Source organism: Anas platyrhynchos, chromosome 2, assembly GCF_047663525.1.
Source record: "Anas platyrhynchos isolate ZD024472 breed Pekin duck chromosome 2, IASCAAS_PekinDuck_T2T, whole genome shotgun sequence".
Classification (NCBI taxonomy): domain Eukaryota; kingdom Metazoa; phylum Chordata; class Aves; order Anseriformes; family Anatidae; genus Anas; species Anas platyrhynchos.
In genome coordinates this window covers 151,661,635-151,688,101 of record NC_092588.1, presented here as the reverse complement: position 1 = coordinate 151,688,101, position 26,467 = coordinate 151,661,635, and the positions used below count along the sequence as shown (strand labels likewise).

The window sequence follows — 26,467 nt, the reverse complement described above, 5'->3', positions numbered from 1 at the left end:
TTGATAGTTGTTCTGGCTGTGAGGTCTGATCTCTGGAGGGACGTCATCCTTCCAGGAAAGCGGAGAGCACGGATAATTCATACAGTTCCTGTGTCTGCTTCAATTCATGCATAAATTCGCATTTAGTGTACAGTGATAAGGGAAATCCAGAAAAAAAAAAAAAAAAAAAAAAAAAAAAACATGAAAGGGATAAAATGCAATAAATATTTAAGATCTTGTGAATGTGAACACAGCACTTCATAAAAATCTCTGTCTCAAGAACAGAGGCACTGTCTACATCCTAGACAGAATATATGGTTTAAGCATAGTGAAGTCAAAGCTAGTCAATGAGTAGTGATGGAACTTTTATTGTAAAGATTAAAGGGCATGATTAAATATAATGGATATGCTAGACATTAAATCCATCTTCATGTCCTTAGACTTACCAACATGGGAATGAATGCAAGGTGTATTGAGTGGATATGATGTTTTCTGGGAAGACAAAAAAGGTCACCATGGGAATATCTTCACTGATATTTTATCTCTTTATATGCCCCTGTGAATTATTTATCTTCCTGTATTCCTCTCTGGTATCTTATTATAAAAGTATCTTGAAAGTTACTGGAAAGCTCTTTATTCAAACTTAATGAGGGGGAGGTAGGAAATTAGCCTTTAAGTGAGCTAAATGTTGGTGTGGACAGCCAGTGCCAGTATGCAAGGAGGCAGTGGGAAGTGTGGGTTACACTGCTGAGCATCCAAGGGGTGCACTGCATTTATCAGTTAATCTGATTTAGGAAGAATTTAATACCATAATGTATTAGAGTGGCATAACTGTACTTGGCTTGCCTGCCTGGCCCAACACGGCTGCATGGTGTGATTCTGTAGGAATACTTTGCTGTTTATATTCTGTTGTTTTTCTCCTTGTCTCAGTGCCTTTTCTAAATGTATGCTTTCCTTTGATATTTCTAGGAGCTGGTGGGGAGTAATCCTCCACAAAGAAACTGGAAAGGAATTGCGATTGCATTACTTGTTATTCTCGTTATCTGCTCCTTGATTGTCACCTCTGTTATACTCCTGACACCAGGTATTTATAACCTTTAAGTCACTTTCATTCTGTTTTTCTTCTGTAATTTTACACTTCCAAGGATAAAGGGATTGCAAGCTGACTGAAAAGTCAACATCAAAAGAATCATCCTTCCTGCTCTTTAGCTTGATGGGATGCTGAGTTGGAGACCATTCTCAAGCAGATTGCTTTAAAGTTTTACATTTTGATTCAAAGGTCAAGATCACTGAGCTGAAGGTACCAGGATGAAACTTGGTTTCATAAACATAGATGGCAAGTATCATTTTAGATGGGCAGGGTACCTGAGACCTGTCCAACCTGCCCATATGGGGTAGCAATCAGGTCATGGGACTTCCTGAAGCCCATGTCCATGTGGAGCTGCAGCCACCAGTTGGGTAACATATCCTGGAGCATCTATGGTGGTATTAAATGTCTGTGTTTAGGCAACTAAATCCCTTCCCATTCAACTATATTGATTTTTTTGTCAGACTGCAGTGGTCCGGCTTTACAAAGCAATTCCAGATTGGTATGTGCTGGATAGCACTTAACTGCATCAAATGATTAGTCACTTCCTAATAAGAGATTCTTCCAGATAGTCCTGTTTCCAAGCTTCAGCAAAGTTCTGCACATGTAACTTTTGTAAATTACTTCTCTTACAGTAGCTACTGTAGTTCTAGCCTTGAATTTTTGTGTGATTATTGATTATTACATATTTATACAGCCCTCTAAATTTCCATGACTATTTAAACAGAAGAAATAATCTACTTTTGTGGCTCCGAGAAGCTTGTTATTTGAATATGAAAAGACAAGTGAATGAGAGAAAAGACATAGAATGCAGTGTCAGAAAGGGTTAGGAGCTACAAAACAGAGAAGGCAGAAGGTCTCCTGTAGGGATGTAAAGAAGAAAAGGGCTTCATTCTTGGATGAGTACATGGAAGCACAGAGAAGAAGAGGGAAGAGGCAAAAAGGGAGAAATAAAACCATAGGAAATAGAAAATCACAAGGTGGTGAAGTAGAGAAATGAGATTAGAGTTGTGGGGCAGAAATTTCTAGGAGCTCATAGCATGTGAACTGACATGTAGTTCAGCAGATTTAGCCCATCTTCCCTGACACAATTCTTATTCAACAGTCCTGCTGTAAAATAGACTGGAGAGAGTGATAAATCAAGAAATACAGGACTTCACAAAGTTAACTGGAAAATAAGTGAAACAATCTCTGTGATGTCCTTTCGGTTATTTAAAGTCATGCCATGTTCGGTTTATTTCATGCTATCCTGAATTTTTCAATGCAAATGCAAGTAGTACATGGTCATGCCAGCGTAATTAGGTAATTAAATTAATTAAGGTTAAACTTAATTAAGACTCATTCTTTAAATTACTTTTGCTAGGGTTCAGATTAACACCTTTGGACATAGCAGTTCATCTCTGAGACATTTTTGGCCATGGTCTGTGGTCTGTATTCATATTAAGCAACACTTATTTGCAGTGATGAAATTGTCCCTTATCCATGAGACATTGAAATGTTACCTCTTTTTTTTTGAAGTGTATTTACAGACTTTTCATAAATGAATGCTGAAGCATGAATTCCTAAGCCCATACTTGTGGGTTTCAAGAAGTTGACAATGACTCTTATTGCATAGATAAGACTAGGTGTACAGCTTTCACTGAAGAGCAGGAATAGATAAAAGTGGATACATGGGGTGGAGCATGAACATACCTGTGGTCTAAACTAAAGACAGTCTGAGTCACAAGTCTTTCCTTTTACAAGACCACCTGTAATAAGGATATCATTGTAAGGTTGGTCAGAATATCTGATGAGGATTTAGCATCTCTGGTTTCAGTTCCAAGCTCTGCTACAGACCTCATTTATGACTTCTCCTGAACCTTACTCTCCTTTCTCTGTAAAGACACACAAAATCCACTAATGACTGTTATGACTACAGATACTATAATGCTATTGTACAAGTAAAAGCTGAGCCAGAAAAGCTATACTGAACATTGATTCCTTGTAGATAATGTTCTTTTAGGAAAACACAAGTAAATATGTGTTATTATGACATTCTATGTTATGTAGTACAAAATGGGAATGGGAAATGTATGCATTCAACATTAAGTAAAACTCATATGTGTATTTGTGTGTTTATTTTATTTGTATGTACGTACAAAAAAAAAACCATTCTGTGTTTGTGTATGTATTCGTAACACATGTATACACATAAATCATCCAGTTATTAGTAAGTTTTTAGCAAGAGCTCCAAATAGCACTTTTGAAAGTGTCTCTGTGTTTCTGTGTTTAAAAGTTAGGAAAATGCAAAGTCATTTTCTATGCTGAAATTTTATTATATGTATATATATTTCGAAAATTATAAATTATTAAAGTGGAATTTGTTTTGTTTTGTTTTGTTTTTCTCCCTTAATGATGTTTCAGAACTGTCCTCTGCATGTAAATACAAAACCTTTGAGCTCAGTACTGTTTTGTTTTGGTTTTATATATATATATATATATATACTATTACGGATCTAGACTGCTTCATGGTGAGACTCTGCCAAGGGTAAAATCAGATAGCTTAGGTTGCTGCTGTGGCTTGGCAGCAGCTGAGCTCAGTCTTCTCTTGGGCCACTGACCCTGGAGCTTGTTACAAGCACATGCAATGGCACAGGGTAATGGAAGGCTCATTTCACAGGCATTGCCCAGCAGTCAGTGCTGAGTGAGAGACTGAGAATGACTTGGCAAACATAACATTTTAAATTGCTAATCCTGAATGGGGATAGCACTTCCCAGAGAGGTAGGAGAGGAGCCTGTCCAAAAGGAGAAGCAGAATGTGAACTTGTCATAAAAGAGCTCACTGAAAGAAGAAATATTTATCCTTTGGTAATCAAACTAAGAATACAGTGATGGATATTTGAAGCAAGGGCAAAGGAAGGGATAGGAGGACAGAGAGGAAAGAGGCAAAGCAGTTTTGTGGATGTTTGTGGGGAGCTTCTGCCAAGTATGAGAGTGGTACTGGCAAAAAAATCCTCTACTGAATCTCTAAAGCAGGATGATGTGGTTTGGCATGGTCAGAGCAGAATGCTGGAGGCTACTTCACATGTTTGTCTTTCTTCTGATGATAACACTGGAGTGCAACCTGACACTCATGCTAGCACAAATATATATTTGCATTTCATCTCTGCATTTCTCATTTGTAGCTATCTTGTCCCTCTCCCTGGCTGAGAAACCATTCTTCTTTTGGTATTTTTCCATTGGTTTGAAGGACTGTTTTACAATGCAACACTAAGGCATGCAATGAAGAGGTGCTCTAAAACCAGTGCTGACCATCATGAAATTACTACAGAGAGCAATTTAGGGAATTCCTTGGATATAGTGCAGTATGCAGACTTGCAGTCCATGCTCATACATTATTATTATTATTATTATTATTATTATTATTATTATTATTATTATTATTATTATTATTATTATTATTAATAATAATAATAATAATAATAATAATAATAATAATAATAATAATAATAATAATAATAATAATAATAAATTATAATAAAGTGGGTATTAGCTAACTGGATCCATAACGTGAATCATCAGGATGACATTTCCCCCATAAACTGAAACTCAGGGCAGTCTCTGGAAAATGTAAGAGTGAGTGGTAGAATGGGGAATGGGAATGGCTTGTTTCATAGACCAGGTGCTGAATAAGGTTTTTAATGAAAAGGAAAAAAGGATTTATGTACCTCTCCAAGATTATTTGCAAAACAGTCCAGAGCTTTAAAGAAGGTTTAAACTCTGAATTCAGCTTGAGAAATGCTGAAATTCTGACTGGTTTGGGTTTCTGAGAGGCAGGTCACTCACCCTGCTGTAAGAGCAGCTTGTAAATTTGGAACAACATTTACATTCAGTAAACATCGTACTTCCAATAGCAATGTGTTATTGCTAGCAAATGCTTAGGTCTTATTTTATAAAATTCTAATAAAACAATATTACTATGATTTATATATCTCTTGATATTCTAGAAAATAATTCTTAAAAGAAGCAGTAGCTGGTGGAAGCTTGCATTTAATTACACTGTAGTAAACCACATGCCCACAATTGCCTACGCTGAAGGAGTCTATTTTTGTGTGTGTGTGTGTGTGTGAGTCCTGCCATTCCACCCACCTTTGAAAAATATGAAGCTATTCACTTAAATGATAAAAGCGTGAGACTGAGACTTTCTTAATTGACAGTTGCTCACTTGTTGCAGCATATGGCATCTATATGGGTCTTGTCTTATCAGAGGTGTGTGTGTATTTTTATAAACATGTGCAAATATTTGTAGGTTTGCATGTGTGCACACATATACATACCAAAGCTATAATGAGGACACAATTCTGCAGAAGTTTTGCATTTAAAAAAAAAAAAAAAATCCCTCCCAAAATGTCATTAGACAATTTGTTTAGGAAAAAGGTGTTTTCTGGGCCCCTCTATTTGGAAAGTGAGATTAAGAAGGACTGTTCCTGATGTTTAAAGCTTTGTGAATGTATACATCAAGTTTGTTCCTTTCAAATATAACCTTTAGGTGAAAAAATGTACACTCAATCTCATGTTAAAATCTTTACAAATTTCATAAGAATTTTTTTTGGACAGAGATAGTACTGAAGATAGTCATTGCATAGCATCAATTCACAGCACTCTGTCAGACAGCCAAATACATCACCTTGTGAACTTAATATGGCTTTTGCTACTCAGCAAGAGCAAAGAAATATCCACTGACCAGTTGTGCAACGCTGTAATTTGTTTGCTCACAACTGTTACATATGAATGTACATTATTAGTCAACAAAAAAGTAGGATTTTACAAAAGGGAGAGAGACCGCCTGTTTCTCTTGCCTTGGCCACTTGCCTTTTGGGGATGGGGAGCTCTGCTGAGGTAGAACAGGGCTCAGTTCTTCTCAGTGACTGAGCTGGCATGCCGAGGTGGGATGGGAGCTTCTAGTATGTTGGATCAGGCCTGCCAAGAGATGAATATTTAAAAAATAAAAATAAAAATAAATAAAAATAATAAAAATAATAAAAATTAAAAAATCCATGACTTAGCAGCACACAGTAGCCCAAGGGACGTGAGAAAAGCATCTGACACTGACCTATAGCTGAGTACCAGGGATATTGGAAAGAAAGATGGGCATCCAAAAGTATCTGAGGCTTCCTGACCTGTCAAGCAGCCTCTGAGCATTACTGGAGTTGAGAAGCTTGAAAGAAAGGATTGGTACCACAGAAGCAAAACAGGCAAGGAGGTTGGCCTGTCTATAATGGGGCTAGAGGAACGGAGCAGGCATTCTTAATGAATGTTCTGACTTGACTATGTGTTAGATGAGAGGCAGTAAATCTGAATTTTTCACCAAAATGTTATTTCCTGATAGCTTATTAATTAATTATTTTTCTCCTCTGCTCTGTGACTGAGATTAGCATTGTCCACAGTATACTGGAGGAACTATTGCAGCTAATTTTATAATATGGTGTTGGACACTATAAGGGAATCTTATCAAGACATGTCTTATAGAGGCTGATGTGTGTGCATGCTTTATTCACTCCTTCTCCCTTTGCCCTTTTGTCCCTTTGTCCCTTACGAGGAGTTTGAAGGGCTGTGAAGGTGCAGAGGTCACGCAGCCCCTGGACTGGCCATCTGCATCCTCTTCAGAAAGAGGGAATGAGAAGGACTTCCTGCCCTGCCCCTTCCCAAAGCTCCAGCAGATTTGCGTGTGCCTTTCCTTATGCCTTCATGATGGGGAACAGTGTGTCCTCATTCCCTGAGGTGGCTTTTGGAAAGCAGTGCCTGAACCAGCTACAATATCCCACAATATCCAGTGCCTGATCTCCCTGCATGCCCAGTGCTAAGACCTTGCTCCATGGTAGGAACTAACTGGAACAGTTTTCTGGAGCTCTTCTGACCTATATTTTCCAGGTTAGTAAATAAAATTATGCAGAAGAACTTGGCATAGTGCTGTCACATAGAAGGATTTGGCAGAGGACTTGTATTAATATGTCTTGGCACTTTGAAAGCCAAACTAAACAGTGTGATTGAAATCAATTAGATTTAAAAACAAAAGAAAACAAAAAAATGAAAACTGAAGAATTTCTTTTAATTTGGTAAAAAAAAAAAAAAAAAAAAAAAAAAACACCTTCTGGTGGAACAAAACATTGTTCAGAGTTAATTTTCAGTAGTCTCTGGTAATTCAGGAGCTTCAATTTAGTGTAGTAGAGAAGAACTTTTTTCCCTTAACAAATGGCTTCTAAGAGTCTGTTTCCACTGCTTGTAATCACCAGTGCATTCAGTCAATGTAACAAGTTTAGTTCTAGCCAAAGGTACCAATGGCTGCGTGATACCAACAGACCCCAGGCATCAGGATACTGTAGTGAGGAACAATATTGCTGTGGAAATATTCAGGATGTGGCCTTATGTTTTACTTTTACAAGCAGATGTGCTTAAGGCTGATTGAAAAGTTTCCATTAAAATATTTTTTTCAGGAAAAAAACTTGAGTGTTGGGAACAAACTACTCAAAGTCATTTTTAAATATCTTTACAAAATGATTGCTTGTCCAACAACAACAACAAAAAAATCAACAAGAAAACAACAACAACAAAAACAACTGTTGATGGAAAAAGAAAATCAAAAAGAAAATTGTCTATTTCAGGTTTTTTGCTAAAAAAAAAAAAAAATACGAGGAAATGAAAATCCATTTTCATACTAAGCATACTAAGCACTTTTATTGTTCTGTAAGCTCAATAATCCATCAATTCAACATAAACATTTCAGTTTATGTGCCTCTGCATTATTTTTATGAGAACTGTTACACAGTGGAGAGGTGCTGGTGGAAATGAGAAGGCACAATTTTTGCAGAGAAGAAGAGGCTACCTGTGGCAAACTTCTTAAATTTGTTCCTTAGTTTTACTTAATTCTACTCATATGTGATCAGTCTTGGTGGCATCCTAGATGAGAAAGATTTCCTTGTGATAAGACAAAAATCTCTTTGCTGTCACTGGCTGAAACTTTAGAAGTGGGGTGAGGAAGCACATTACGCCGTATGCTGTGGGGGTAAAATTTCCAGCAGTGCCTAAGATAACCACAGAAGTGGTGCTCAGGAAAGCAGGACTTAGTGAATTCTCTCTCATACTGTATCTCAGAGCCCTATTGGATGTGATTTATTTAATTAATTGTTCAAGAAATTTGGCAACCCATATCCTAATTTCCAGTACTAGAGTGTTTTGTTGTTTGTTTTTTTGCAATGACACCACACATTTGGTCTTGAAGTTGCCATGGAATTGTTCTCTGCAGGTTGGTAGGGGCTCTTGCTGTTATACACAATACTTTATTTTCCTGTATGAAGGACAGGGGGGAAGCATACAGCAAGGTTTTCTTTTTTGGAAAATTAAATTTGCTACAAAGTAGAACTAGGAAGAGTGAAATAAACAAACAGTGCTGCTCATTAAAGAGGATCTTCCAGAATCTTCAATTGGCAGTCTGGTTCTTCAATTTAAAAGTTGACCACATTTCTGTGTTACTATTGTGTTTGAAAATGAAACCAAATACTTTCAGTAAAAATGAAAATTAGTATCATGCAGACATGCACCACCAAAGGATTTAGAGGTATTTCTCATAGATTTTTCAAAAATATCTCTTCAGTTAGGTGTTTTATGAATTCTTAAAAATATTCTGTCTAAATCCTTACAAGGCTAAATACATTTGCAAGTGTTGTTCTGCATGACAGTTTTTAAGGAAACAAAAATATCAGTTCTAAGTAGGTCAATTTACATTTAATTTTATTTTACTAAAAAAAAAAAAAAATGGTTTTGGAATAGTGAATGTTGAAAAGTTTTAATATTCCTGAGAGTAGTCAGAATTCTATAGTGCTCTGATATCTGCCTGTTTGCATGCCTTTTTATATCTTTTTTCATCAGTTTCTGTCAAAAAGGTGTGTTTTGGATCATTGGTCCTTTTGTAGTTTTTGAATCTAGGCATAAATAACCAGGAGGTTTCTCTTTGTGAACTATTAGATTGTCCTTTTCTACTATTGACAATGTGAAGGAGCTTATGAGTGACAGATGACTTAATGTGGACCATTCCGGAATGAAATATGATATGGCACTACTCAGAGTTGCTGTAGTTTCAGGTACAGTTCAAAGTAGAAGTAATGGCAATTTGTTTTTGTATGCTTCACAGTTGAAGATAACAGCTTGTCTCAGAAGAAGAAGATAACAGTGGAAGATCTATTTAGTGCTGATTTCAAAATACATGACCCAGAGGCTAAATGGATAACTGGTGAGTGAGGCATGAATGTGCGTTGGCATCTTTCCTTCACTGGCTCACTCCCGGGGTACCTGTTTTTATTTTCTTCTTTATTCTCCCTGTTCTTTTCTTTACTCTCCAAATTACAGAACCATGCAGTGGTTGCGCTTGGAAGGGCCCTCAGGAGATCATCTTGTACCAACCCTTGCTTAAGCGGGAGCAGCTAAAAGAGGTTGCCCAAAAATTAAATCCTCGAATTCCTATTCCAGTTTTCCTCCCGATTAATAAGTATGCAAACACCACTGCTCTGTTATTGCCATTTTTTATTTAAGTACCTCCAGTAAGAGAGATCCCATAGAGATATCCCACAGCTAGGCATTGAAAGTTGCAACCTTTATCCCAGAGAGCTCCCAGCATTTGGTAGGTGATATAGTACATGACTAGAAGAAGTGAATAGAGCACTATCACAGTCATTATTTCACAATAAACAAATCTTCTGGTTTATTTTTGTTCATCAGAACACTTTTTTTTTTTTTTTTTTTCCAGCAGAGAGGTGAAGTGTTGCTAAGCAACTGGCAAACAGTGGTCCAGCAGCAGCTGGGCTGGTGCTTGCACATACCCCATTTGCTCTTTTTGTCCTACCCTGCCGTGCATTTTTTAGTCAGGGGAAAACCAAATAATACTGGAATTAATGCACGTACTGTTTGCTGGAGTGGAACTGTTTGGGGGACGTAGATTCTAGCTCCCGCTGGAAATTGCTGCAGTCTGAACAATCTTTGGCAGGAATAAAATGATCCGTGGTATGCCATTCATGTAGGTTCCAGTCCAACTCCGATTATCGCTGAAGTTATTAGTCTTTCTTCTGAATTTAATGGGGAACTGGATCAAATCCTTCCTCTTGTTTGGCTTTCATTGTCTGCTGTGCCCATTGGGAACAATTCTAATACCTGTAATGAAAAGAGAGAGAGCTAAAGGGTTGTGCTGAAAGAACACACTCCCCAGCCACCCTCAGCACAGCTGTCTCTGCCTTCTTCCCCCAACTATGGAATTGCAGGAAAGCAATTGCAGACAATACACACCTTCACAAACACACCTGCGGTGGGCAGGAACTCTTTTTCAGGCTGCATACTCTGGTGGAGCAGTGCTCCCCATAGCCACTCTTTGGGAAGAATGTAAATGGAAATATTAGGAGTGTTCCAGTTCAGAGTTATTTGTCTACTATTCCTTTTTAGCATTGATATCCCTAATGGTCTTAATGAAAGAAGAGTTGTTTTATTGTGACCTTTGCAACTTTTTTTTTTTCATTATTATTTGCTAGACTATGAAGGAATGATGATGAATTAAACAAACTTTTACTGGAACAGAGAATGGAGTATTGCCATGGAGCTGTGTATAACCTCTCCCATCTGAGTATACCTTTTCACAGAAATAGTTTTTATTGTTGTGTTTTTTTTTTTCGTTTTTTTTTTTTTTTTTTTCCACAAAACTACAGTCTTCTGTGCAAAAACAGTATTTCCTGTGCTTTTCTGGTTACAATTACATCCTGGTGCCATATGCACTTTAATTGAGAGTCCAATCCTAGCATGTTTTTAACTTTATTTCCCACTTTCCATGTGCTTTCACTGACTCCAGTGCCATTTAACATAGATCTTGCCTGATCTAAAATTGCTAAAATATCTTTTTATACAAGAGAATTATGAAGTTGTATTGTGCAAACCTGCCTAAATATTTTAGAAGGACTTGTTTTGTCACTATGTTTCTAATATTGCTGATATTGATTTTAATACAGCTAGAGGCATTTTTTAAGCCAATTCTGTAGATTTACCCAAGTAACTTGAAGGCTGAGAGCAAGTTTCCAATCTGCAATGTCATTCATGCAAGTACCCATAGCCATTTTACATTAATTACCTTTCTGAGTTATAGTTGCTTTTCATAGCTCTCTCTACCTGGCTAAATGGCAAAATCTTGGTCAAGGTCCCTCATAAGCAAGATGAAAGACCAATAGCCTGACATCCAAGCACACATTCCTATTGGTTTCATGTTCTCAGTTTAAGAGCAATGAAAATCTGTCTGAAAACACCCAAGCCAAACTAATAAAACCTAGTACAGCAAGAATGTCGAAATGGCTTAGCAGAAAAATTGCCTATTTAACAGTCACAAAATGAGTGACTTTAGCATAGTTTAGTGGATAATCTGCACAAAACATAAATACCTGTGGTCTATCCTTGCTTCCTTTCTCATCCTGTTAGTTATGTAGCAAAATACCACAATCATTCAGAGATCTGCAATATTCAGCCCTCTCAGCTCTTCAAATCTATATTTCCTTCCTTTCCCTTTCCAAAGCAGATAAGTATTTCTCTTCAGGGTGGCAATTTAAAATATTCTGAAAACTCACTGGAATTGACGGGATGAACTGATGTTTAAGCATTTTTTTTGATTCGTGGTGGGCAAGTGGAAATAACATATTTCAGATCGATAGCTCTGTCATTCCATTGATTTCAAAGGAGCTAGAAAAGTAAAAAGAGAACCAGTTTCAAAGCTGACATAACTACACATCCAATGCAAAGACCACACGCTTTCTCTCAGCTTCCAATTGCAACTTAAGGCTGATTTGTGGGTATGGCTGCATCTTTTTTATTAGAATTTCAATTAAATTTACTGGCATGAAGTGAGAGATATGCCAAAGATGGAACTTTGAAACTCTTAGCATTTTTGTGATGCTGCAGTAATTTTTAATTCCAATTTACATCTCTATCCAATGGTTTATGGAGAGGAAAGAATATTTTGTTTAATCAGCTGCTACATTCACTGTCTTCCACAGCCCCGGACATTGCTCTTACTGAGTCACAAAAAAAAATCTATAGGGGAACAACCTAATACATAGACCAGAGTCAACTGCTCAAGAGCATATTTCTAGTTCCACATCTTCCATGGATTGCTATTGCTTAGATATGCTTTGTAGCATAAGTTAACACTGGCATCGTTGTGAAGGTTTCTCTTTTCACAATAACATTGTACATACTGTACAGTATATGGTATATATGGTATAGTGCAGTAGATATATATTATTATAATATAAGAAGTTTGAGATTATTCTAGTTTCTAAATTGCATTCCCCTGCCCAGCAAATTAAGTGTAAAGAATCCAAAAAGCATCTCTCTGCCAGACCCATCCATCCCTTTCCTCCCAGTGTGCTCTGGTTGTTGCTCACCGCATCGCACCCTGCGCCGTTCCATTCTCTTCCTGTAGAGTAAACTTCCCTTAACTGTACAACTATAATTATGTTGTCCATATGTTAAGCATGCATGTGAGCCCCAATTAGCAGCTCATTTCATACCGTGTATCTTAAAACTGTATTTGGACGCTTCCTCGTTTGCATATCCTCCTCCGTACAGTGCCACAAGTGTCCCGTGCAGCCTTTTGTTAGCCCACTTGCGGATGACAGATGGCCTAATTGTTAGGCAAGTCTCTAACTGCTTAGCAGTTCTGCTTTCAGGCTCCACATTACTTTGTAATTAGGTTTCACAATTGCTAGGCTTTTTCTGTATTCCCCTTGACATGGGATTTTAGCTCAGGTTTCTGAGAAGCTTGCTGGGATGCTGCAGTGTTCCTGTAATGGTAGACCAAAACTGGGATAAAGGTATTTCATCATGCAGAACTCCTCAGCCACCTGGACAATAACTGATAGTCATTGCCTGGACGCAGCCTGAGAAACTGGTCGGGTTATGAGTGCTGCCACTGTGGCCCAAGGGTGCTGCAGTGATTCCCACCAGCTGTGAATCTGCCCCTGCGTGTCCCAGGAGCTCTCCTCCCTTCTCACAGGAGGCAGAATCATGCCCAATGCCTAAGAAAACAGTAGAAACAGAAGTGTTACACCACTCATGGAGGCTTATGCTCATCTTTTCTTCTTTGTATGTAATGACAAATAGATTTTGCACACACTGAAAGTACTTGGCTTCTGCTGCTGCTTCTAGGAAAACATAATAGCAGCCTGTAATATACAACCCCTGCTTATTGCGATTGATTGGGTGCGGCCTGCCATCGTTACTTATTTCTTGGAAGATGTTTTTCCAGCCTAGCTGTTGGCATTTTGCAAGACAGAGTGTGTATTGCAGTGGTTGTTGTCAGGATTTGGGGCTGAACGTTAATGACTGGAAACTCCAACCTGGAGCACATCTCCTTTGTGCCAGACACGGCGAGACAGTCCTTGCGGAGAGGCTGTAACCAAACAAAAAGAATAGAGGATGAGATGAAAAGTACAGTGTACTCGAGCAGCGAGGAGCACAGGAAACCAAAGGATGCCTTCAGGGTTGGAAGAAGTCGACTAATCCAAAAACCTGAAAATTAAGCCCTGCTGTCCGAGTTCCTTGCCCACTTGCTGCAGTTGAAACACTGTCAAAATATTATTTATTCTTATCCGAAGGGGAATAGTGGGTAACTTAGCAAAAGGCTCTGAATGGCATTTTCAGAAATGGCTTCGTTATTTGGAAACCTGCCCCTCAGCAAGAGCCAGAAGGGCTGTGTGCCTAGCTTGTATCTGAGAATGGCAGCTGGGCATTTACATCACAGTCCTGAAAAATGCACTAATAACTAATATCTAAATATAATAGAGCAGTTCTTTTATCTTTAATACTGAGTCACATATGTTTTATCGCATGTTTTACTAATAACATTATAGACTCTCTAGGCTCTTTTTAAGTCTAATATTGAATTTAATGACCTAGAACTAATAAGTTTTATTTCCCATGCTGAAAAAAAATTGTCTTGCAGTAACTGAGGTAATTTATTTCAGTTTACCTTTAATAATAATGCTCAGATCAACAATACTTGGATAGCCCAAATGCCCCCAAGTCTATTCTGTGCAGTGTAAATTCATTGCACTGTATTGATAAAAGCACTGATGCATTTCAAATGATGCAGATGCACGTGCAGTGAATGAATTATTTATCGTTTGCTTTACATAGATACGGAGAACTTTGTAAGTGCTAATACTTTTCATTGTGAAAAAAGGGTTGCGTTAAGATGCTTCTTTGACAGACCTGGAGACTAAAATAACATTGTTAGAGAGCTGTAACATGGCTAGCTGGAGTTCAGGCTTCTCTGGCTAGCTCCTCCATGGGCTTGACCATATCAGAGAGACCAAATGAACTGCATGGGAGAAGGAGCCTTGTTCTTAAGAGGGTTAGGCTGCTGGCATGAAAGGTCTTTGTCTTTCTCATCAGAGGAACAGGTTCTGGTCTTGTGTGTGTTCTGCAGGTGCTACAAGTTGAGGGCTACACACCCGCCCCAACTCTCATCCTAAATAAATGCAAACTGCCCACAGATGTTTTTGTTAGTATAAATTTGGTGAAGGCATAAAGAAAATTGTGTTACTCTATTGGAATTTTTGCTTCATTGCCTGCTGTGCTAAACAGAGATACTAGTAAGTTAATTTTAATGTATTTTAATTTTGTGTTAAAATCACTTGAGAGAATGTGTTTGCTGAACATAGTGGTTCAATGAGAACTTGTTACTCTCCCATTTGTGGTGTGCCAAACCTCATATCCTGCTTCACGGCAGTTTAATTTTGCAATGTTTTTGTGAGCATTCTGGCTTTCCGGTCACTCTTGAAATATTTTCTGAGATGCATAGCAAGCCACATGGAGCACAACACAGCAGTTTGTGGTAAAGTTTTCAGTGAATTTTGAGCCCCACGGCTCTGATACATGAATGGTGATCTATGAACATATGTATGTTAGTTAAGTAAGCACACAGTGAACTTTGAGGTAGTGTTGGTGTCAGTGGAAGTGTCCACGTGCTTTAGTGATGGTTGATTGCTTTTTTTAATCTAAATGTTCTTACATTTAGATTACATCTTATATTGCCAAGGAAGAAGAAATAAAGGCTCACACTCTGTCAAGACTGCTACAATGGGAAAGAAGAGAGGAATGTATTAAACATTTTGGACCATAATTTTGATTTTAAGACTCATCCTGGATTATCATCTCCAGGGATTTCATAGAATAAAATATCTACTCTGAGAACACTGAAAGGAGTTTGCCTTGCTCCCTGCCTTGCAGCTGCTGTGCACTTGCTTAAGTTCAGCAATGACAGTAACCTATTCACTAAAGACAGGAAACCATGGAATTAATGGCTTTTTAACATACTATAATAGGCTGTGGAGGAGAGCATTTCAGCCATGTAGCTATTTTGTTCATTGCTGCTAGAGAGAGTGAAATGAGAAATCAATTTAGTTCTTTTAAAAATTAATGCAGTCTGCAGAAGCAGACTGAGGAGCAGGGGAGCAGCTTTGTAGCTTGGCTATAGAAGTGCCTCTGAGTTCAGCATCTCTGTAGTGCTGGGGTGGTGGTGGGGCACGTGTGGCTGGTAGGATGAGAAAATCTTCCTTTGGCCTCTGAATCTGGAGGGAGAAATATACTGGAGAAAGTCTTGTTTGTGAAAAATATCCCACCCTAGAAAAACAGAAGCAACACTGTAATGGCCAATTATTTATTTATTCATTTATTTTGAGTAGTTTGATATCTTGAAGAGGTCAAGATTTTCGTGTAGCTAACCCTGCATTTAGGAGCCTCCATAGGTAACCTAATTGTCCCAACATCTGCTGAACGCTAAACCATTCCCCAGGGTGTCATGAAGTGCTTTTGTGCATCAGCACCTCTGAGCCACAAGTCCTCTTGAGGTATCAAAATATGTCTCTAGCTAATGAATACCCAAACACCCACGTGCAAAAGCCATATGTGATCTCAGACGTTCAGTGCTTTAGCTTTGTGTTTGTGTCCCTGCATTAAGCCAAGTTGAGTGAAGAGGCCAGCATGGGGACAGGACTGGTGGTGTGAAGGTCGCCTTTGAGAAGTGAGATTAAAGGAGGTGAGTGATGGAAAGGGTTTGGCAGGGTGGTGTAGTGGGGAGCACAGGCTGCAGAGTTAATGGGGGTGAATGCATGAGGGGAGGGTCCTGGGGTTATGCAGTGGAGCAGGGGCTGGAGTTGAGGAAACGATGAAAATGAGCCTGCAAGTCAGTAATGTGATCTTGTGTCTTAGGCCATTAAGGCATTCTCACAAAAAGCTTCAAAAGAAACTCAGTTGTTTGGGTAACCTTATAGGGACCAATTAAAGAGTAAAAGATGGCTGGAAGATGCCGGGGAAGTCCCTGGATTTTTCCTTCTTGTTTGAGCTCTGCTAACACCCACTCCAGGTAGTTGCCTAATTCTGTTCCTACTGACATTATTTTTAAAAGAGCAGGAAAAACAGATTTCTCCCCCACATACAGCTTGATGGTCACACTCGTGCATGTTAGATGAGCAAACATTTCCTAGACTTCTTACATCCATTCACAAAAAGAGATTCCCCATTTTGCATTCATGCCTGGCTCCACTAAAATTAGCGTTTTTCTCTCCAAGTAACTCAGAAGTGAGGTGGTGCCTCCTGCCACGACGATGTCTGCCAGAGAGGAGCATCTGTGGGGAACAATCTGAAACTACAACAGGTGTGAAAGCAAGGAGCACCTGGGCTCTTGTGTGTGCTAAATTTCTCTGCAGATTCGAGGTTAAAATCTGTGGAGATTGGATAGAAGCTGCCATGCTTTGTGCCTCCCTATCATCATTTTTTGTGCTTCACCGAGGTGCATGGCAGCTTTATATGGCTGGGGGTTGAGACAAAACTGTGAAATTCAGTGCTGGCTTTCTCTACCCCTCTAGGCTTCCTGCAGCTGCACTCAGTTCACAGGGGGTAGGCTTTTGATTTAAAAAAAAAAAAAAAAAAAATAGAAAAGGAGAGAGAGAGAGAACAGCAGGAATGGAAATGGGGAAGAAACAGCACTCTGCCATGGGGAGCTGCTGCACCCGTGGGGGACTTTAGAAGATGCAGCTCACATCAGCAGTGTTTCTGCTGCTGAAAGAAAAGAAATGCATTCGCCAGCTCTGCCTACGTGTTTAACAGTTTGAATCCTGTTAAAAAGGGACCTGATTTTTCATCTTGTTTAAAGTGGCTCAAAATCAAAACCCACTGCTTTCAGAGATGAGGGAGATGTGCTGGTTTTACAGGGATTTAACTGGGAGAGGGATTAGGTGTTCTCTTGGTGTGTGTTAGTTAAAGCTCCAGGTGAAGAGCTGCAGGTTCAGTGTGACACTAATAAAATACTCTTCCCCAGCTTTTACACCTGCAAAGCGAGCAACCATGAGCTCCCAGTTGTCCCTAGCCCCTGGGGAAAGGGGAACTGCTGTGATGGAAATTGCATTTGATAATCCTGTAAAAGGATGGTCACAACTGCAGCCGGCATGGTTGAATTTGTATCAAAATAAAATTGTTGTGCTGGATTCTTGTTTGTTCATTTTCCTTTGTCTCATCAGATGTGTATAGCACAGAAGGGAAAGAGGAGGGAGAAGAGGAAAGCAGCATGTACTCAGCTCCCAGGTGATGGTGAGATGCAACAGAGGGTGATGGTCTTCTCCCTTGCCTGGACATCTGGCCATGGGTAGGGTTGCCTTGGGAGGAAGTAAGAAATGTATTTCAGTTAGATCTCTCACTACTGAGAACACCTGGACAGATGGATAGGGAATTCAATTCTGAACCTCAGTTAAGGAACGTTAAGAATGAAGGTTTGCATGGACCTGCTGAAGACTTTCCTAACAATCAGGTGGGTGTAAGGATAGAATGTTTTGGAAAAGGAAAATCTAGGAGAGGAGAATCTGGGGAAGAGGAAAAAAAAAAAGGTAGAAATGTGTTGCATAATTGCAGGATATGCTGAGCAAGAAGTACATGAGAGCGAGAGCTGATGAGAAAGGAGAGCTCTTCAAGGTACTTGGGGTCTCTTGTTAATCAGCCCATACTGATTACAACATTGCTGGTACCTTCAATAGTGATTTCCAGAGATCTGGAATCCATCCACACAGTTCATCTTAAAACCCCTCCATTCTGTAGGATGCAACTTGGTGCCAAGAAAAGGCAATTTTCCATTTTTCACACTGCTGTGCCTGACTTTGCTTGGTGTGAAGCATGTTTTCTTAACTCAGGAGCTTTCCCTGAGCTTGCTCCACTGCCCTTGGACACTTGTTGAACATGGAGTGCTCACCAAAAATAGAGTGGTATGTATTTTTCCACTTGCCCCTTTTTAATGAACATTAAATGAATATATACCCTGATACAGTAATATCATAAATCAGAGATTAAAATTTACATCAGATATTTGTAATTGAAATTTTAATAGGCAAAGATTTACTTATCTAAGAAAGAAATCCTCTGGTGAGTTTGGATCTCCTGAGTGTATTAAGCTGATGAACATATAAGAAGCAGTATTTTTTTATTATCATTACAAGAAATGCTACTAGGCTTATATATATAATTCATTAAAAGAAATTTAGAGTGAAATAATTATCGTTGATCAAGGGAATATAATTATACTTTAAAATGTAGATATACAAATCTCACATCAGTGAAAATTCAATTAAGAATGGAAGAGACCAACGGTTTGCCCATCCCCAAATCTTGTTTCCATCAGTGGCAATATGTTCATGTGCAGGGGTAAGAAAATGCAGCAAGCTTCACACACTTTTTAGGTCAGGGGAATACCAGGTCCTCTTGTGGTTTGTTTATTTAGTATCTCTAAGTATATTTATTGTCCGAGTAACTTGCCAACTGTCCTCTAGAGACTTCTGCATCCCTCATGTCCTTCATCAAGGAGTTTCACAAGCCTATGACCTACTGCACATGGAACTGCCTCCTTTTGCTCACTTGGGAATTTGCTCCCGTTTGCTTTGTTTGATGGTCCTTATGCTGGTATTTTGGATCATCTTCATTGTGTCTTGAATGGTTTCCATCCCTAGAATGTCATTTTTGAGATAATAGGATCGTCACTACACTGAAATATCAGGGGTTGTCTTCTTAAATATGTTCAAATTATTTTAGTTTCATGACATTTTAAGCCAAGTTCATTGGTGTAACACAAGTTGTTTGACCCCAAAGAAAAGGTGGAACCTTTTGCACTGAACTAGGGATAAACTCTATATGACCTGGTGCTGAATTGTACCATGCTGGATGATCACAGTACTGTAAAACTTGGGATATATGTCCCCAGCATGACTTTCACAGATTTACATGAAGCCAATGCTGTTCCATACACATACCCCAGGGTTTAAAACTAGTTGCTTTGCTGATATCTCTTTCTACTGCCAGCAATGAGGAATAATCTCTGGTAGAAAATGCAGTGATCCCGTAAGTGATGCTGAGGCAGAAGTTGTTGTGCATGCTGTGAAATAATCTCTGATTATAGGAGTGTAACGCCTCTAAAAAGCTACATCTAATATCATGCTTAGCAGGGAAAGAACTTAAGGTAAGGCATCAAAGGTGAAGAAATGAACAAAAGAAAGAAAATAAAATGCAAGGAAAAGGAAACTGGGGAAAAAAACTTCTTACAATATGTTTCTTTCATAGAGAGAAAGAGGTGATAATGTAATCAGATTTGTGTATGGCCGGACAGGGAGTTTGCCTCATAACCCTGCCAGCTGGGTATGGTGCCAAGCTTTCCTGTTGATACTTCACCTGGAGTCTCCCTTCACCTAAAGTTTCTGGGGAATTACAATAATATTTATTTTAGAAGAATATTTACTGGTCAAACAGAAAATATTTTATTATATATATTTTTTATTTTTTTTTTTAGTTTTCAAATATACTATTACAACTGTACGTAAATAGCCCTCCAAGGCAAAGAATATTTGGAAAGTAAATGAAAATAATCCAACATTTAATTTCATTTTAAAAGACTTCTGAAAAATATCATGTTTTTTTGAAGACCTATAGCTGATTTGTCAATGCTTAAGGTTTGCAATAACTCACAAAATCTAGACAGTCAGCTTCAAAGCTTACTCGGTGTGGATGGTAAAAGGAAACGAAGTCTAGTAAAATGACAGTGGTGAATTTCAAAAGCTCAAGTCAAGAAGGGAAAACAGTAGTTTCAGCCCAAAACCAATTTGTCCATAAAGGAAAATATTTTGGATTTACTGCTTAAATGATGCTTATTTTGGCATGCAGTGGACCTACTAAAAAACAATTTATGTTACAAGGGTGTTAATTCTGGCAATTCAGAGAGACTTTGAGCTCACTGCAATTATGCAGAGGCAATCAGTCCAGGTGCTGCTGGAAAGTACTGGCCTTATGCACTTTCTGCAGGAATATCTGAACACAATGGTACCTACCGGTGAGATGAGAAGAAACTTGGGTTTGTTCAAATTTTACTGACTTGGAAAAAACAAAAACAAAAGGTTTTTTTTGCAGCCAGAAATCCTTCCAGTAGTCACATTTATTATCACCCTAATAAATGCTTATTCTCAGCTCATCAGTCCCATTTTCCTATTTCCTAGTGAAATTCCCCAAACCATTCCCTGAACTGGTGGTTCTCCCTGTGACAGTCCCTGCTGTGATGGCATTCGCGTATGTGAGCAGGGACACAAAAAGCTGCTGCTGATGCTGTTTTTTATTGCTTTGGCTGATGGACTGGCTCATTTTACAAGATGTATTTCTTGGAGGACATGCATAAGCCATGGTCCTTATTAATAATTTGGAAGGTTCTTTTACTTTCTTATTCTTCCCAGTGGAGTATGAACTCTGTGACACTAAAAGAAAATAATAATAATAAAAAAAAGTTCATGCACTCTCAAAACCACTTTTTTTTTTGCCCTTTTTTTTAATATTACAAAGAATATATATGTAAATATATATAATTTATTGAGCATTTTCCTTCTTCCAGATTTTAATTTCATAGGCAGAATTTGAGAGAGTTTACTATTGCCTTTTGCCTTGAAACATTTAGCTGTGTGGTGGTTTTGCACTGGTGGGTAGCTCAGCTTTACCACCCTCCTCTCTCACTCCCTGTCCTAAAAAGGCAGGGAAGGGGAAGGGGAGAGAGAAGTGGGCAGGCCTATACATTAGCAGCCCACTTACATATTATGGATATTTGCCTTAATGTTAGTTTTGCTAATGATATTGCCAAAGGTCAGGAGCAGGGGTTACCAGTCATACACTTTTATTTTTTTTTATTTCTTTTATTTTTTTAACGTCTTACCTAGGGAGATATTTTTATAAGTAGATTTATATACCTATAATTGTAGTATTTCTGACTTTTTCTTAATGGGTGCAGAATGGCCAGCACGGCTAAGTTATCAATCAAAAATAGATCTGAGTATGAAAAATAGGGGACAGTTTGTTAGAATTCCACATTTGGCATTTATTTTTCTTCTTTCCAGGACAGGAAGCTGAGAACATATAATCAATTTTTTAGTTGCAATCATTTTTTAAGGAAAATGATATAGTCAGGAGAAAACAGTACTGGAAATAACCTTTTTTTTTTCCCAGTTTGAAGGACCTTAATCAACACAGTGAATTTTGGTAGCTCCATCAAAAAATGATAGATTGTAGTGGGAATAGACATTTTCCACAGTAGGATAAAGACCATGAGAGGCTCATGGACATTCATGATAAAGAGAAGGATTTCCCTTAGTGACAAAGAAATGATGTATTAATAAGGGAAGTAAAGGAAAACATGAAGAAGTAAAGACATATTCATTAAATAAGAACAAACAGCATCCTTTGGGTTTGAAGCTGTTGGCTGAAAGTTTTTAACACATTGAGAAACCATTAAGAAGATACTTTTGGACCAAAGATTTTGTAGGATTCAAGAAAGGACCAATCATTATTTTGGTGTAATCTCATTTACTTCATTGCATTTAAATTGGGTGTTTATATCTGCTCTTCTGCTTTGGCATCTGCATCAGCATGTTTGCTCTCTTAGCAGCAAACCACCACTGATTCAAAACTAATATTGGGCAGGGCAGCAGATGATGCATGATGCCGGTTCCTTGGTGAGAATGGGAATAAGAACAAGATGGAATAAGAAATTCAGTGAATCGTTTTTGTGATTCACCTTTGTGATTCACTGTGGGGCTGTCTGTAGGAGCTGGACTGGTCACTGCAGGCAAACAGATTTGAGGTATTCCAGGAAAACTGTATACTTAGCTAATATTAATTTCATTTCTTCATTGACAGTTAATTTAAAGCCGATTCATTTGGATGTCTAATTGGAAACTGCTTCTCCTGGTAGCTGTTCCCTTGCGTTTGGAAGTCCATTCAGCTTCAGGTTGTGCTCCTTGCTAGGTCCTCTGCCAATATCACGTCCAGAGGTTCATTAACGGCCCGTCACATCTATTCAAGGTGTTTCCATGGGCTCTGTAACACAGTGCCCTCTTGTGACCAGCCCAAATCCCGTAACCGCACACCGGTAGCCGGCGTGGGTAGGATGTTTTATTTAATGTCTTTCGTCGACTTTCAAAGGTCTGGCGTGAGTGTGACAGCTGCAGCTCTGTCGCACTCTTTTTGCTCTTGGACTTCAGCATAGTTATAGCATGCTAGACACGTCTGAAATAAGGTGATGTAAAAGGGATCCTGCAATATTGCACGCAAAGAAAATTAAGCATTTATTCAGAACTGTGCGCATAGTAAATTTGCCTGTTAATGCACAAAGATCTCCTTCAGCTGGTACTGAAACTTCAGCACTCTGTCTACAATAAAAACAAAAATAATAACAATAAAAAAAAATAAATAAAAGGTGTTCTCTCTGGGTCATGGCCACTAACAAGTGTAATTGCGTTGGGTGCAAAGAGAAGGAGCCAAGGAATTGCATGGAGGAATTATGAAAGCAAGCTGTGGGGTCACATTTTAATGAAAATTTATTCATGAATTCTTTTTTTTTTTTTTTTTTCTCAGTGTCAAATGCATTATTACATTTATGTGTAACACTCACGGTTATACGCTCCCCTGTGTGAAGGCGACCTAAATGAAGCAGATAAGAGCTCGTGCTTTTGGCAGAGAAGAGAGGGGGTCACCAAGTGATGCTTCAGCTCCAAGGGGTGCATGGAGAAAGGCTGCCCGCACCCTGCTGGCAAGGTGGGGGCAGTGCCTGTCACATCAGCTGGTAGCTATAGTGGCAATAGCTCTTGAGGTTTTATATTCCTGATAAATTCAGTGCTTCAGCATCCCTCACATTGCACAAGCTAGGATGAGTTGCTGTGTTTTATCCATTATTTGCACTTTGTTTTGCTGTTTAGATGCACAGTGAGATTATGAAAAATAGATAATAGATAAATGTGTTCTGGGACTATTTCCTTGGAAATTAGCTCTTTAGGGTTAAATGGCTTCTGGCCTGTGCTGAAAATGGGAAGTTTCAGGCAGGAAATCGAAGTGATGAGTATAATCTGGAATCTCCAGCTGTCCAGACTCAGTAACCTGGGGTCATTCTCATTTTTCCTGCTGTAACTCCTAGGGTTTGAAGAGCACTTGGTATGAGCACAACTGAACTGAAACAGAAAATGGCAGAGAATTTTTTAGGAATATTCCTTTACTCTGGAATAGGCCAAAGCCAGTTCAGGGCACTGCAAAGTCCCCATGCTGTTGCCATCTCTCACAATGAAACAGGGCAAGCAGCAATGAGCTGCATATTTTTGCTGTTGTTCGTTTGTTGGTACAATTTTTTTATTTTTTTATTTATTTAAAGGAATGATTTGCCCTGAATGGAGTCAAAATGGATTTACTTAGAGGATTTTTCTCTCTCTCTTTTTTTTTTTTTTTTTTTCCTGATTATAGTCTCTGTCTCCTTTTTCCATGCATGCATTAAAAAAGCAGGTAGAGGATGGGAAGAGGAGCTATTTGAAGTTGAAATACATTCTCTGTTTCTCATATGGACTTCAGTTTTTCATGCCTGTGCCACTGAGTCATGATCTCTACATACAGAGTTGCCAGATTGGGGCTCTTTGAAGCGAAGTTCAGTCTTGCAAATGAGGTGCAGCTGCAGAATTGTATCCAGCTTCAAATTTGGGACTGAGATTTCAAAGGTGTGCACAGACAGGGTTTAGGGCTTAGTTCCTAGCCTTCTCTCAATGAGACTGAATAGACTGAATAAGCTTTTTTTTCTTTTTTCTTTTTTTTTCTTTTTTTTTTTTTCTTCCCTCTTTTAGCTAGGGTCTTAAAAGGTTTGAGGTTAGTCAAAAAAAAAAAAAAAAAAAAAGAAAAAAAAAAAGAGAAACAGAATGGTGTTATGGATTTTTATAGTTTTAAGTTTTCCCAGGACTCAGCCTTCTTTGAGCTTTTGACAAGTTAATTTACAAACCTGCTAGAGATGCACCTTGATATGGGAATATTTCTGAGCTATAACTGTGTTTTATTTTACTGGCACTACTGTAAAAGCAATATATTGGTGCACCAAGTACAACTGCATTGAAGTAATGAGCAATTAAAAACACTTCTTGCATAATAAAGCACATTCTCTCATGTTGCACTTACTTAATGTACCAATGCAGTGTGTTATACAGCATTTAGCTAAATTACAGTAAATCACCTGTTTCAAGTTTCCCTTTCTACTTCTCATGTTAAAAAAAAAAAAAAAAAAAAAAAAAAGTGCTTGAAACAGTAAAAGGATAATGACCCATAATCCCAGGAAGATAAAAATGGGATTTCAGTTGTCTCCTGGAATTAAAGGCTGTAGCGATGTTGTTAAAGCCAAGCTGTTCTTCATCCCTTGTTGTTCCCTTGCATCAGCATCACAAAGAACAACAGGCTGTTGCTTATTTCTGCACTGTGGAGTAACAAGACTGAAGAAAAAGGAGTTGCTGGTAGAGAACAGGTGGATAGAAGACAAAAAGTAGGGTGATAGGGGCTGTAGCGAGTTACATGTGCTTAGTGACTACAGGGGCCATCCCCAAGGCCCAGGGCTCGCTGAGGGTGGGATGAAGCTGTGGGTATGGAGATGGGGTTTTGTTGCCATTCACCTCTCGTGCTCCTTCACTCCCTTCTCTCTGTTCTTCCAAAGCCAGCTTACTGCAACACCAGGGGACAGGAGACGGGAAGCCACTTCTGAATTTTCTCTCTGGGAAGCAGCTCAGTATCAAAACAAGCTTGGTTTGTGCTTTGGGCAGGGAACTTCAAATCCAGGTGTTATGAGTACATGTGATAAATAACAAATAGGTACACTGCAGCATGTCTTGAAAGAACCACAGATTGTAGTATTAAATGAGTCAGCACAACGTTCTCCTTTTCTACCCGAATTTGGGGTCGAGTCTGTCTGGACACCTGAATGAGCTGAATCTGCTGAGGATTGCCTGTGCTGTTATTTCCCATTAGATTCTCTGCTGTGAGGTTTTACAACAGTCAGGGAGCATGCATGGCCCTACCATTTGCTGACTGCTTATTCCTGTGAATTTTTCAAGTGCAGGACCGAGGGTGACTCCAGGGGTCATGCAAGGCTGCTGGACTCCCGTTAGGCAGATCCTGCCCCAAGTGAGCCAGTCACCCTGCAGACCCACTAAATAAGTTCCCATTTCATGAAAACAAAGGCAAGTAAACGTTTCTTTAAGCCTGGCTGTGCTTGTTGTTCTCCCCACTTATATCATGCTCAAGTCTTTTCCTTGTGTGGTATTTTTTGTTAACATTTGCTGCCTCTTTTTGTTGTTTTTGTTGTTTTCCTGACATTTTTTCTCTCTTCTGTTTACCCTTTTCTGTAGTTTTTCTTCTTTGCTTCCATTATTTCCCCGAGCCCAAGGCTCTCTCTCTGAACATCAGTCTCTTAACGTAGGGGACTGCAGCTGGCAGGATTAAGGGTTTTTTTAAAGTCTTGGTGCCACACACAGCAGCCTGCTCACCTCTGCTTGCCCTTTTTCCTTCCCCTTGTCACACAGAAAACATTTTTTTCTCTAGGAAAGTCTAAACCTACCACAATTTACCTGCCAAAACAAGATGCTCACATGAGCAGTTCAGATGTCTCTGCACCAAATATATAAGCCTGTTGCTTTGCCTGGCACTTATGGGCTGCTTCATCCCCAGGTTTTGCCTCGTGGGCTGGTTTGTGGGTGGGAATGTGCCAGTCCCAGCAGCAAACACCCACCCCTGCCCAGCACTCGTCTGGGTGCTTGCTTTGGTTGTGATGCTGTTCCCATGGTGATATAGCAAATTTCAACACAAACCAGCAGCCTCCCCCAAGCCTGCAAACACTGGCATCTCTACAAGCTGGTATTTTTCTTCCTGTGTGCTGCAGGTCTGCTGTGGATGGTCTGGATTTGCTTTATGCAGCCAGACCCTCCTCTTTGGCCCCGGCGTGTGTGTGCAAGGGGTGAAGTCTGTGGGACGCTCAAG

General features: G+C 39.1%; 1 protein-coding gene and 2 long non-coding RNA genes across 6 annotated transcripts in view; 2 read left to right on the top strand and 1 right to left on the bottom strand.

The window, feature by feature from the left end:
• DPP6 (dipeptidyl peptidase like 6) overlaps positions 1 to 26,467 on the top strand; it is a 548,682-nt gene that overhangs the window by 377,216 nt on the left and 144,999 nt on the right. For all 4 annotated transcript variants that reach the window (XM_027450427.3, XM_021276661.4, XM_021276660.4 and 1 more), the window contains exons 2-3: positions 949 to 1,063; positions 9,234 to 9,332. In XM_027450427.3, the coding sequence (XP_027306228.1) occupies positions 949 to 1,063; positions 9,234 to 9,332 (214 nt within the window). The remainder of the gene's footprint in view (positions 1 to 948; positions 1,064 to 9,233; positions 9,333 to 26,467) is intronic.
• LOC110353881 (uncharacterized) lies at positions 9,700 to 13,168 on the bottom strand. The gene is made up of 3 exons (XR_002405049.3): positions 12,511 to 13,168; positions 11,695 to 11,806; positions 9,700 to 10,246 (listed from the first exon to the last, which is right to left on the bottom strand). It is a non-coding gene; the product is annotated as an uncharacterized lncRNA (long non-coding RNA).
• LOC110353880 (uncharacterized) lies at positions 14,453 to 15,330 on the top strand. Its single transcript, XR_002405048.4, has 2 exons — positions 14,453 to 14,721; positions 15,147 to 15,330. It is a non-coding gene; the product is annotated as an uncharacterized lncRNA (long non-coding RNA).